Source organism: Solanum stenotomum, chromosome 10 (genome assembly GCF_019186545.1).
Source record: "Solanum stenotomum isolate F172 chromosome 10, ASM1918654v1, whole genome shotgun sequence".
NCBI classification, from domain to species: domain Eukaryota; kingdom Viridiplantae; phylum Streptophyta; class Magnoliopsida; order Solanales; family Solanaceae; genus Solanum; species Solanum stenotomum.
The window spans coordinates 53890930-53903211 of record NC_064291.1 but is presented as its reverse complement, the minus strand read 5'-3'; the positions used below and the strand labels follow the sequence as shown (position 1 = coordinate 53903211).

The following is a 12282-nucleotide window of genomic DNA, read 5'->3' as shown; positions in this document are numbered from 1 at the left end:
TCTGACTTCATGAAGGTAAATATTGGACATTTGATTTTCACACTGTTAAGTGAAATTTGAGAATTAAATCCAACTATAACATGCTTGTAATCACATTAAGTACGGTTAAGAATATCTGCTCACCAACATTCATAGGTGATCCTGCCTGGTTATAAAAGTAAATTGATCCATTAAAGTGTTATGTAGCCATTTTTAGAGAATATTTGTAACCCTCTTATTGTTACAGTGGAGCAATTTGAATCATAGCGATCCTATGGTTCTTACCTTTGATTTGAAGGATTTTTCCAACTGTTCTTTATTTTCTCTATTTTCGAGTTCGAGTCTTTCCTCCCTAACAGCACACAGATTTTGGTACCAGAACACTTGAAGAGTTGCTCATCAATCACAAAATATAAGTAAATAACTGACTATGACTTAAACAAAGCTCAGGCCGTTCATAAGGTTTTGAATTTGAAATAAAACTGGAAATAATTTTTATCGTACAAACAGGAAGCTGATCTCTGATGTGCTAATTCAGGTACACTTGAATTACAGGTTTAATATTCTTGATGTGTACTAAACTGTATCGAAACCATTGAATCAATTTCAAATGGATCCCATTTCCATAGTTCACCATACGAAAGAGAGAATCATCATACAGAACACGACTCTCTACAGACACATTTTAATCTTACTCATACAGTTTTGGATTAGACAATCTTGGAGTAGGTATAGCCACCAGAGGTATATTCTTCTTCAGAACAATCCCAAACTTCTCTGTAAGGTCTAATGTCTCTCCTTCGGATAATTTCCAGTCGAAAGAATGAATGAGTGAAGCCAGTGAATACATGATCATCCTCTCTGCCATGACCATCCCCGCACAGATTCTCCTGCCAGAACCAAATGGGAAATAGTTGAAATCATTTCCACTATAATCCCATTTATTGTCCAAAAATCTCTCTGGATGGAACTCAGTTGGATTTTTCCAGATAGAAGGATCTCTCTGTATAGCCCATACATTTATGAAAACACGAGATCCTTTAGGGACAGTGTATCCTCCAACAGTGCATGTTTCACTAGGACAATGTGGCACCAAGAGTGGAAGAGTTGGATGTATGCGCAAGGCTTCTTTCATAACTGCATAAAGATATGGTAATTGCTGAATATGAGACTCTTCCACAATATTATCTTTTCCCACAACTGTCTCTAGCTCTTGTTGTAATTTCCTCAGGACGTATGGTTTGTTCATAATTTCAGCCATGGCAAACTCAACCGCATTGGAGGTTGTGTCAGTTCCACCAACCACCATATCCTGTCCACAGTATTTGTGAAGTTATTATCAAATACTGTATATTGGATTTCAGTTCAAGGTTCACTGCCTTAATTCACAGTTAAGTCTTCCTTAATGCAATCCAATAAAAAGGTAGCAACTAACAGTTCAGAACATGAATTTATATAAACCTGATTCATCTAATAGTTTTTACTCATCTGATGTAATAATTCTTCAGTACATTTACTATCTTATTTTTCACTTTTATTTGCATTGATCCTCTTATTATGAATAACATCACTAAAAACCTTTTTTTTTTATCCGTAATAGGTAAGGAATTAGACTATTTGAAGTAAAATGCAAACTTTGAAACCAGCACCATATCAAATGAATGTGAATTTTCATAGAAGAAGAATGTAACAACAGCTCAGCTCACAACAAAACTTGATGAATAAAACATACCATAAGTAAGGCTTTGAGTTCAATCATGGTCAGAGGCATTTTGGCATCTGATTCATCTTTCAACTTTAGCAAAACTTGCAAAAAGTCCTTGCTTTCTTGTCCAACACCAGTTCCCATCTCAGCATTTCTATCTATTTTCTGTCTTTGATCAATCATGCTCTCAAATAGCTTATCAAATCTCTTTTCCAACACATTCATCTTCTTTGTTACACCCTGCAAATCGAACCTGGCCAAGCCCGGATAAAAATCGGAAATATTTGGAGTACCTAACAGCTCAGTCATATCAGCTACAACATGCCTAAACTCTGCTCCAAGTCTAGATCTTTCCTCACCCTTCACTGTGCCACCCCATAACATGCTTGTAATCACATTAAGCGCAGTCAAGAACATCTGTTCACCAATATTCACAGGCGATCCCGCCTGATTATAAAAGTAGTTGATCAATTTTGTAAGCTCCCTTTTCCTTAGTGCATAAACAGAATCTAAAGTTGAACCACTAAGCATTTCGCGAACACAAACTTTCCTCAACATACGCCATGTCGGTCCATAAGGAGTCCAAACTATGTCTTTTCCACCATATGAAGATTCTTTACAAGCAGCAGGTACATCTCTGTTAGCAAAAATGGTATCTTGATTCTTAAGCACCTCGCAAGCTAAGGCAGGTGAAGTAATAATAATCCCAAGTTTTTTACCTAGCCAGAGTCTACAAATGGGGCCATAAGTTTGGGAAAGAGATGCAAAATAGGTGTGAAGTTCAGGATCAAGAGAATGGAGATTACCTAGCAAAGGCAAAGCTTTAGGCCCTGGTGGCAATGGGGGTTGTCCCTTTTTTGACTGGTTGATTAAAAAACAAAGAAACCATAATAAAGCTAAAATACCAAGAACATAGGAGAAAAATACACCATTTTTCTCAATATTTTGTTCTTGCCAGGGCCATGGGAAAGAATCAAACAAAGGTTTGAAGAATTTGAGTGACATTATTTCAGGCAAAGAGAAAAATGGGAGAGATGGCAGAAACAATGTGGTGGGAAGCCATTTTCCACTTCGACATTTATATTTAATGAAGTCAAAGGCCCCTTGTTGTGTAACACAAATGAATCTTCAGCTTTTGATACCTTATCTGTCCTGTTCACAAGACAAATAAGGAAATAGTATTAAATTAGGTATATTTGAGCACAAATATGCTCTTTTAAATCCTTTTCAGGATGTCATAGCTTTTAGAAATAATTTCACACACCTTGCTCCAGGTTTTGCTTAGTAATACTAATTTCCCTTGTGGTTTAAGTATTATATCTCCATATATAGTTCATCAAACAAAATATAGAAGCATAATCTCTACAATAAAGTAATACATGTACTATTATTTCAAATTCGATTCAGAATACAATATTTAAGTAGTCATGGAAACTAGCCATTTTACATGAAACATTGTGTTCCTCATACGACCATTGTCAGGATAGAGCAACATCTTTCATGGATCACATTTCCATAGTTCATCACACAAAAGATAAAATCACCATGCAGAACACGACTCTTTACAGACATATATTTCTATCTTACTCATAGAGTGTTGGATTGGATAATCTTGGAGTAGGTATAGCCACCAGAGGCATTTTCTTCTTCAGAACGAGCACAAACTTCTCTGTAAAGTCTAATGTCTCTCCTTCAGGCAATTTCCAGTCGAAAGAATGAATAAGTGAAGCCAGTGAATACATGAACATCCTCTCTGCCATGGCTAACCCCACACAGATTCTTCTGCCAGAACCAAACGGGAAGTAGGTCAAATCATTTCCACTAAAGCCCCATTCTTTTTCCATAAATCTTTCCGGATGGAACTCAGTTGGATTTTCCCATATAGAAGGATCTCGATGTATAGCCCATACGTTTACGAAAACACTAGATCCTTTAGGAACAGTGTATCCTCCAACAGTGACTGTCTCACTAGGACAATGAGGAACCAAGAGCGGGACCGCTGGATATAAACGCAAGACTTCTTTCATAACTGCATAGAAATATGGTAACTGTTGAATATGAGACTCTTCCACTATGTTATCTTTTCCCACAATTGTATCCACTTCTTGTTGTAATTTCCTCAAGACATCTGGTTTGTTCAAAATTTCAGTCATGGCAAACTCAACTGTGTTGGCGCTAGTTTCAGTTCCACCAACAACCATATCCTGTCCGTAGTATTTGTGAAGTTATTATCATGCACAACGATTTTTTATTTATGAAAATATAATGTAAGTAACAGATTTGAATGCACAACTGATAAAACATACTGTAAGTAAGGCTTTGATTTCAGTCATGGTCAGAGGCATTTTGGGATCTGCTTCATCTTTCAACTTCAGCAAAACTTGCAAAAAGTCCTTGCTTTCTTGGCCAACCCCATTTCTATTCATTTGTTGTCTTTGATCAATCATGCTCCCAAATATGTTATCATATCTCTTTGCCAACACTTTCATCTTCTTTTTAACACCCTGCAAATCAAACCAGGCCAAGCCCGGGTAAAAATCGGAAAGATTTGGAGTAACTAACAGCTCATTCATCTTAGTCACAACATCCCTAACCTCTGCCCCAAGACTAGCTCTTTCCTCACCCTTCACTGTGCCACCCCATAACATGCTTGTAATCACATTAAGTGCTGTCAAGAACATCTGTTCACCAATATTCACAGGCGATCCTGCCTGATTATAAAAGTAATTGATCGATTGTCTAAGCTCCCTTCTCCTTAGTGCATAAAGAGAATCTAAAGTAGAAGCCTAAGCATTTCTTGAACACAAACCTTCCTCAACATACGCCACTTGGGTCCATAAGGCGTCCAAACTATGTCAGTTCCACCATATGTAACTTCTCTACCAGCAACACTCACATCTCTGTTAGCAAAAATGGTATCTTGATCCTTAAGAACCTCGCGAGCTAAAGCAGGGGAAGTAATAATAATCTCAAGTTTTTTACCAAGCCAGAGTCTACAAATGGGGACATAAGTTTGGGAAAGAGATGCAAAATAGGTGTGAAGTTGAGGATCAAGAGAGAGGAGATTACCTATCAAGGGAAAAGGTTTAGGCCCTGGTGGCAGTCCCTTGTTTGAGTTACTGATGAAAAACCAAAGAAACCATAGTAAAACTAAAAAACCAAGAAAACAGGAGAAAAACTCAATATAATTGAGTTCTTGCAGGGGCCATGGGAAAGAATCAAACAGGAATTTGAGAGACATTCTTTGTGGAGCCTAAGTAGGAAATGAAAAATGGGAGAAGCTTTTGAAGGAAAGAATCAAAGAGGGATTTGAGGATGAAGACAAAAAGTATGCCACATACTGTTACAATATCATTTCATACAGATAACTCTTGTGTTGCTGGCTCTCCACAATGTTTCTGCAATACTTTAAGATACTCCAGTGGAACCCCCAAACAAAAAATGTTGAGACAAACTTCACTAGTGCTTACACAACCAACTAATACACTGACATGTTTGTTTGTCATAATATAATTACACATGAACGGTTTGAATTCACAATTGCAATAATAAGATTATATTAAATTTTAAAAATAAAAATTAATTATTTAAATTTATATTAGATAAATAAAAAACTTTATAAATAATATTAAATTAAATATTTAAGATATATATTGTCTTTTGAAAAAATATTAATAATAAACATATGTTCTTAACTAATATTATGAAAAAGTAATTGATTTATATTTTTCAAATTAGTATATTTTAATTGAATTAATCATAAAAAAAAAAACTAAAAGTACAAAATTTCTATGAACATCGGGAAATGCATGTTTGATAAAAAATATTAATACTATAAATAAAATATCATAAATTATTAAAATATTAGACAAAAAGATAATCTATCAATACTACTAAAACAAATGAAACTAAAAATATAACATAAGTTCTAAATTCAAACAAAAAATTTAACACAATATCGGCCTACATGGCACTATCTTGTGGGCCCAGCGCGTGTTGACAATTTTTTCAAGGATAGTGCCACGTAGGCCGGAAAGGGATAGAAAATTATATATAAAATAAGTTCAGGGGTATTAGGACCTTATTAAAGGTTAGGTGTGTCTCAAGGATTTTGGGCATAGGCTGGGGTACTTATGCATTTTCCCTAAATAATATAAAATATAAAATAATTTTTTTAAAAAAATAGAATAATAAAAATAAAATAATAGAAATAAAAAATAAATTTGAAACAAAAAATAATAATAAAAAGAAGAAATTAAAAAGTAATCAACTTGTAATTCATATCCGCTCCCTGAAAATTGGAGAGTCTAATTACCCTTGTCAATTACACTGAATTACCAAGTAACTACATAGACAATCAAACACGCCAAACAATGTAATTACACTTAATTACATCAAATCTAAACCAAACACACCAGATAATGTAATTACACTCAATTACATCAAATCTAATTATCGGGATGGCTTTCCAAACATGCCTGTAAGATTCTAATTTGTTGTTTCAATATGGGGACTGTTCCTTTCTTTTCTTTTCTTTTCTTTTCATTGGAGAAACAAAAATTAAAGTTTCTCATAGTTACATAGGATATTGGAGTATCAAGTATGTTTGGCCAAATTATGAGCAGTTAAAAGTTATTATTTTTTCAAGTTAATTTAGAGAATTGAGGTAGCTCACTGAAAAAATAGAGTAGTTGTTCTGAGTAATCACAAAAATTGGTTTTCAGAAGTTGAAAATAAGTACTAATTTTTTTTTTGAACCTTGATCAATCATAAATTATTGCTTTAATATTAGAAAAAAATCAATACTTTAACACCATATAAATAAAAAGGAAGTAAAATTTGCTGAAGAATAAAAATATGTTGGATAAGACAAAAAGTGACTCTTGAAAGTCTGCAAAACCACAATATGAACATACCTCCCCAATCCTGCTGCTGCTTCAAACTTCAAAGCAAAACCAGTGAAACAACTATTGGTTCCAATTTGTTTTTTCAATTAGGGATTTTTTTAAAACTAATACAAAAGTATATAATTGAACTAATCTATCCTTTATTTATACTTTTTCTATTTAATTAATTTGATAAACACCCTTTTTTTCAAGCAAATATTGTCAAGAGAACAAGGAAAACAGCCATTTTATATTTATTCATGATGTGTACAGAAAACATCCAATCAATTTCAAATAGATCCTATTTTCATGAAGCACTTTTCCATAGATCATCATACAAAAGATAAAATCTTCATGCAGAACACGTCTCTCTACAGACATATCTTACTCATACAGTGTCGGATTGGATAATCTTGGAGTAGGTATAGCCACCAGAGGCATTTTCTTCTTCAAAACAATTCCAAACTTCTCTGTAAGGTCTAATGTCTCTCCTTCGGGCAATTTCCAGTCGAAAGAATGAATGAGTGAAGCCAGCGAATACATGAACATCCTCTCTGCCATGGCTATCCCCGCACAGATTCTTCTGCCAGAACCAAACGGGAAGTAGTTGAGATCATTTCCACTATAGTCCCATTTATTTTCGAAAAATCTTTCTGGATGAAACTCAGTTGGATTTTCCCATATAGAAGGATCTCTCTGTATAGCCCATACATTTATGAAAACACGAGATCCTTTAGGAACAGTGGATCCTCCAACAATGCTTGTCTCACTAGGACAATGAGGAACCAAGAGTGGAAGCGCTGGATGTAGACGCAAGACTTCTTTCATAACTGCATACAAATATGGTAAGTGTTGAATATGAGACTCTTCCACTATGTTATCTTTACCCACAACTATATCTATTTCTTGTTGCAATTTTCTCAGGACGTCTGGCTTGTTCATAATTTCAGCCATGGCAAACTCAACCGTGTTGGAGGTTGTGTCAGTTCCACCGACAATCATATCCTGTTCACAGTATTTTTAAAGTTATTATCATGTACAACAAAATTCATACTACTTGTAGAGCTGGATACTGGAGTTCAGTTCAATGTTCATAGTTAAGTGTTAACATACTGGATTTTTCCTGTAGTAGCATGCACAATTGAGAAAACATACCATGAGTAAGGCTTTGAGTTCAGGCATGGTCAAAGGCATTTTGGCAGCTTCATCATCTTTCAGTTTCAGCAAAACTTGCAAAAAATCCTTATTTTCTTGGCCAACACCAGCTTCCATCCCACCATTTGTATCAATCTCCTGTCTTTTATCAATCATGCTCTCAAATATCTTATCAAATCTCTTTGCCAATACTTTCATCTTCTTTGTAACACCCTGCAAATCAAACCTGGCCAAGCCCGGATAAAAATCAGAAAGATTTGGAGTACCTAACAGTTCAGTCATCTTAGTAACAACATGCCTAAACTCTGCCCCAAGACTAGCTCTTTCCTCGCCCTTCACTGTGCCACCCCATAACATGCTTGTAATCACATTAAGCACAGTCAAGAACATCTGTTCACCTATATTCACAGGCAATCCCGCCTGACTATAGAAGTAATTGATCGTTTGTCTAAGCTCCCGTCGCCTCAATGCATAAACAGAATCTAAAGTAGAACCACTAAGCATTTCGCGAACACATACTTTCCTCAACATGCGCCATTTCGGTCCATAAGGAGTCCAAACTATATCAGTGCCACCATATGTAGCTTCTCTACCAGCAGCAGGCACATCTCTATTAGCAAAAATGGTATCTTGATCCTTAAGAACCTCGCGAGCTAAGGCAGGCGAAGTAATAATGATCCCAAGTTTTTTACCAAGCCAGAGTCTACAAATGGAGCCATAAGTTTGGGAAAGAGATGCAAAATAGGTATGAAGTTCAGGATCAAGAGAATGGAGATTACCTAGCAAAGGCAAAGCTTTAGGCCCTGGTGGCAATGGGGGCTGTCCCTTTTTTGACTTGTTAATGAAAAGCCAAAGAAACCATAGTAAAGCTACAATACCAAGAACATAGGAGTAAAATACACCTTTTTGTTCAATATTTGATTCTTGCCAGGAACATGAGAAAGAATCAAACAGAGGTTTGAAGAATTTGAGAGACATTATTTGAGCCAAAGAGGGAAATGGAAATTGGCAGAATCAATATGGTGGGAAGCTCAATGTTTTAACACCACTTAAAACAAAATGAAATTTTGATAAAGGAATGAGAAATCTTGGATCAAGACAAAAAGTATTCGGCAGATATATGATTTGTTCAAAATTGACATGATACATTAGTTCCTTATACAGCAATAAATTAATATAATTTGGCGTAAACAAATATAATTGTACCTTGGGATTCAAATAAATGAAGAAGTCAATGACCTTTGTTGGGTAGTGAAAATGAATCTTCAGATGTTGATACCTTCCAGCTAGAATTGGTGCTTCTTCCTTTTCCACAAGACAGATAAAGAAATATAGTATTAAATTAGGTATATACTGTCTTCATGCCAGCAGAAATATGCTCTTTAAGATCCTTTTTGTTTACTTTCTTTTAGGAAATTTCACACACCTTGCTCAAGGTTTTGCTTTGTAATACTAATTTCACGTCTGTTTTAAGTATTATGCTTATCTTCTTTATTCCGATTTCTCTATAATAATAATAATTCTTGTAACCTATTATACCATATAATAAGATAGAAAATTACACTTTGACTAATTTGTTCTTTCTAACACACTATTTTGTTTGATTAATATTATAAATATCTTTCCTTGAATGTTGGAATGTGGTCGTTCTCGAGTCTAAAAGGGTCTTTGTGGAATAAGATTATTGAATAATTTCATTCATATCTTTCTATGTCATGTACATGGCTTTATATATACATAAAAGATTGTGGAATAGAATCACCTAAATCTTTACATTAAGAGAAAGAATCAGAGCTATGATATTCTAGATTACCACAATTATACTAAGATCTTAGAGGATCATATCTTGATATGAAGAATATCTTCTCATCTTAGAGGATCACATCTTTGATGACAAGAATATCGTCTTGGAAATCCTCTATCAGCCAACAGTCTTAGGCCTTCTTGCCCACTCTCTTTACTTTCTTATGAATTGAAATCCAGATTTGAAACGCTTAGAAAAATCTGACATCTCCTCAAAAGTAAGAAAAAGAGGAAAAACAAAAAATGACTCCCCATGAGTAAATATCGATTCTCAAAGAAAACAACATTTTTAAAAATATGAAATTTATTAGAACTTGAATCGTTGCAAAAAAAAAACTTTCTGCAAAGTACTATAACCCATAAAGCACATTTAGTAGACTGAACAAAAAGTTTATTGCGTTGAGAAGGAGACATATGCACAAAACAAACACAACCAAATGTATGAAAATTATGATATCTAGGATTTTGAATTCATGAGAAATTTAATTTAACTAATTTGACCTTTATATTATAATTTTTATTTGATTAATTTTGTAAACTCCCTTTTTCAAGCAATTATTGTCAAGAGACCAAAGAACACATCCTTTATGTATTTATTCTTGATGTGTACAAACTCTATGGAAAAGTTTGAATCCATTTTCATGGAGCACATTTCCATAGTTCATCAAACAAAAGACAGAATCATCATACAGAATACGACTCTCTACAGACACATTTTAATATTACTCATAGAGTGTTGGATTGGATAATCTTGGAGTTGGTATAGCCACCAGAGGCATTTCCTTCTTCAGAACAATCCCAAACTTCTCTGTAAGGTCTAAATTCTCTCCTTCGGATAATTTCCAGTTGAAAGAATGAATGAGTGAAGCCAGTAAAAACATGAACATCCTCTCTGCCATGGCTATCCCCGCACACATTCTTCTGCCAGAACCAAATGGGAAATAGTTGAAATCATTTCCACTATAATCCCATTTAGTGTCCAAAAATCTTTCTGGATGGAACTCAGTTGGATTTTCCCATATAGAAGGATCTCTATGTATAGCCCATACGTTTAAGAAAACACGAGATCCTTTAGGAACAGTGTATCCTCCAACAATGCTTGTCTCACTAGGACAATGAGGAACCAAGAGTGGAAGTATTGGATGTAGACGCAAGACTTCTTTCATGACTGCATAGAAATATGGTAACTGTTGAATATGAAACTCTTCCACTGTGTTATCTTTTCCCACAATTGTATCTAGTTCTTGTTGTAATTTCCTCAAGACGTTTGGTTTGTTCATAATTTCAGCCATGGCAAAATGTAATGACCCTAAAGGTCATTTTTGAAAATTTTCATAAAATGACTGTTTTACCCCTCCCGATAGTTTCCCCGAGTCCTAATTGTTGTATTTTCGAAGTTGGTTTGGAGGAAAATTGATGAAAAGTTGAGTTTTTGGAAAGTTGAGTTTTTAAGAGTTAAAGTTTGGTTATAAGTGCTATTTCGAGTCATTTGGAGTTTCGAGACTCGAATCGGATTTCCGTCGATTCCAGCAGTTTTAGAATGTCGAAACGGGTCTATGAGAATTTACGGAGTCGAATTTGGAGTTAAAACGAAGATTTGAGGTCCTAAGTTGCTAAAATTGTGAAATTTTGATCAAGAGTTGACTTTGGTCAACAAACGAGGTTTCGGTGCTCGAAATGGAATTTCGAGGGAACCGTTGGATTCAGGGGGTGATTCTAAGTCTAGAATGAGTCTTGGTTGAATTTTTAGAGGCCCCGAGTGCGTTTCGAGTTTTTGAGACTAAAGTTAGTTTCTTGACGCCTTATCGGATACCGGGTCAAGGAGACCTCGAATTCAAATTTCGACGATTTCATTGAGTCCGAAATGTCATTTTCAAGCTAGTAGCATATTTGGTTTGTGTTCGGGAAGTGCCAAATGAGTTTTGGGTGAGCTTTTAAGCTTTTGGATGCTTTGACACTATTTCAGCAAATTGTGGCAACTAAAGGGTTCATTATTAGTTTTAAAGGTAGAAAAACTATTCCGAAGGTTCTGAAATTTCGAGCATGAATTATAGGACTTATCTACAAATTTTGGTGCATTTTCGCTAACCCGAGATTGGACTTTTATCGTAAATAAGAAATAATTGTTTACCGAGTATAAATGATATTTGACTGGGCAAACGAGCATGAAATTGAGCTCCGATTGAACGAGCAGGTCCGTATCATTATTTAAGACATTTACAAAGAAGAATCGGGTCATTTCACTATCGTATGAGGAAATAACGGCCTTTTTAGTGAAAGATTAACTTCTGTTTTTCTGGTGCATAACAGCCATGTACTGTTATAAAAATCTCAGACTGTGTTCATTTGGTATTTTGAGCATATTGGGAGTTCTAGAGATCGGAATGGAGTGATTCTTACGGGTTTCTTCTTGAATTAATATGAGAGTTAGTATTCAATCTTCAATTCAACATTTTCTCATAATTTCTTTATCTGGTTTTTTTTCCTATCCGTAAATCTCTTGGGAAAAATTGGGGTTTTATCGATTTAGACTCCCTTTTTGATGAAAAAGGTATATTTACGATCCTTATGTTATGGGTAAACTGATTTTAACATAAAATTATTGATTCATCAATTATTTTCACATATTAACCGCGTACAATTTGGACTTTCCCAATAAAGTTAAAGTTTGATAAATTGAGAATTTCAAGGTCGATCTTAACTCCGTTTTTGATGAAATTTCATATTTGAACTTATCTAAGCATGGGTAAGATG

General features: G+C 34.8%; 2 protein-coding genes, 1 long non-coding RNA gene and 2 pseudogenes across 3 annotated transcripts in view; 1 reads left to right on the top strand and 4 right to left on the bottom strand.

The window, feature by feature from the left end:
* The window catches only part of LOC125878435 (uncharacterized), a 70512-nt gene extending 62020 nt beyond the window's left edge, over positions 1-8492 (top strand). Inside the window, exon 3 of the long non-coding RNA XR_007447755.1 lies at positions 8471-8492. This is a non-coding gene — a long non-coding RNA (uncharacterized LOC125878435). The remainder of the gene's footprint in view (positions 1-8470) is intronic.
* Positions 576-2799, bottom strand: LOC125878433 (flavonoid 3'-monooxygenase CYP75B137-like). The gene is made up of 2 exons (XM_049559686.1): positions 1712-2799; positions 576-1291 (listed from the first exon to the last, which is right to left on the bottom strand). The coding sequence occupies exons 1-2, from the start codon at positions 2687-2689 to the stop codon at positions 671-673; spliced, it is 1599 nt and encodes a 532-aa protein (XP_049415643.1). The 5' UTR covers positions 2690-2799; the 3' UTR covers positions 576-670.
* Positions 2839-5061, bottom strand: LOC125878413 (flavonoid 3'-monooxygenase CYP75B137-like; annotated as a pseudogene).
* On the bottom strand, positions 6817-8915 carry LOC125878406 (flavonoid 3'-monooxygenase CYP75B137-like). The gene is made up of 2 exons (XM_049559654.1): positions 7726-8915; positions 6817-7575 (listed from the first exon to the last, which is right to left on the bottom strand). The coding sequence occupies exons 1-2, from the start codon at positions 8701-8703 to the stop codon at positions 6955-6957; spliced, it is 1599 nt and encodes a 532-aa protein (XP_049415611.1). The 5' UTR covers positions 8704-8915; the 3' UTR covers positions 6817-6954.
* A 1335-nt stretch (positions 8916-10250) lies between these two features.
* The window catches only part of LOC125843180 (flavonoid 3'-monooxygenase CYP75B137-like), a 4879-nt pseudogene continuing 2847 nt past the window's right edge, over positions 10251-12282 (bottom strand).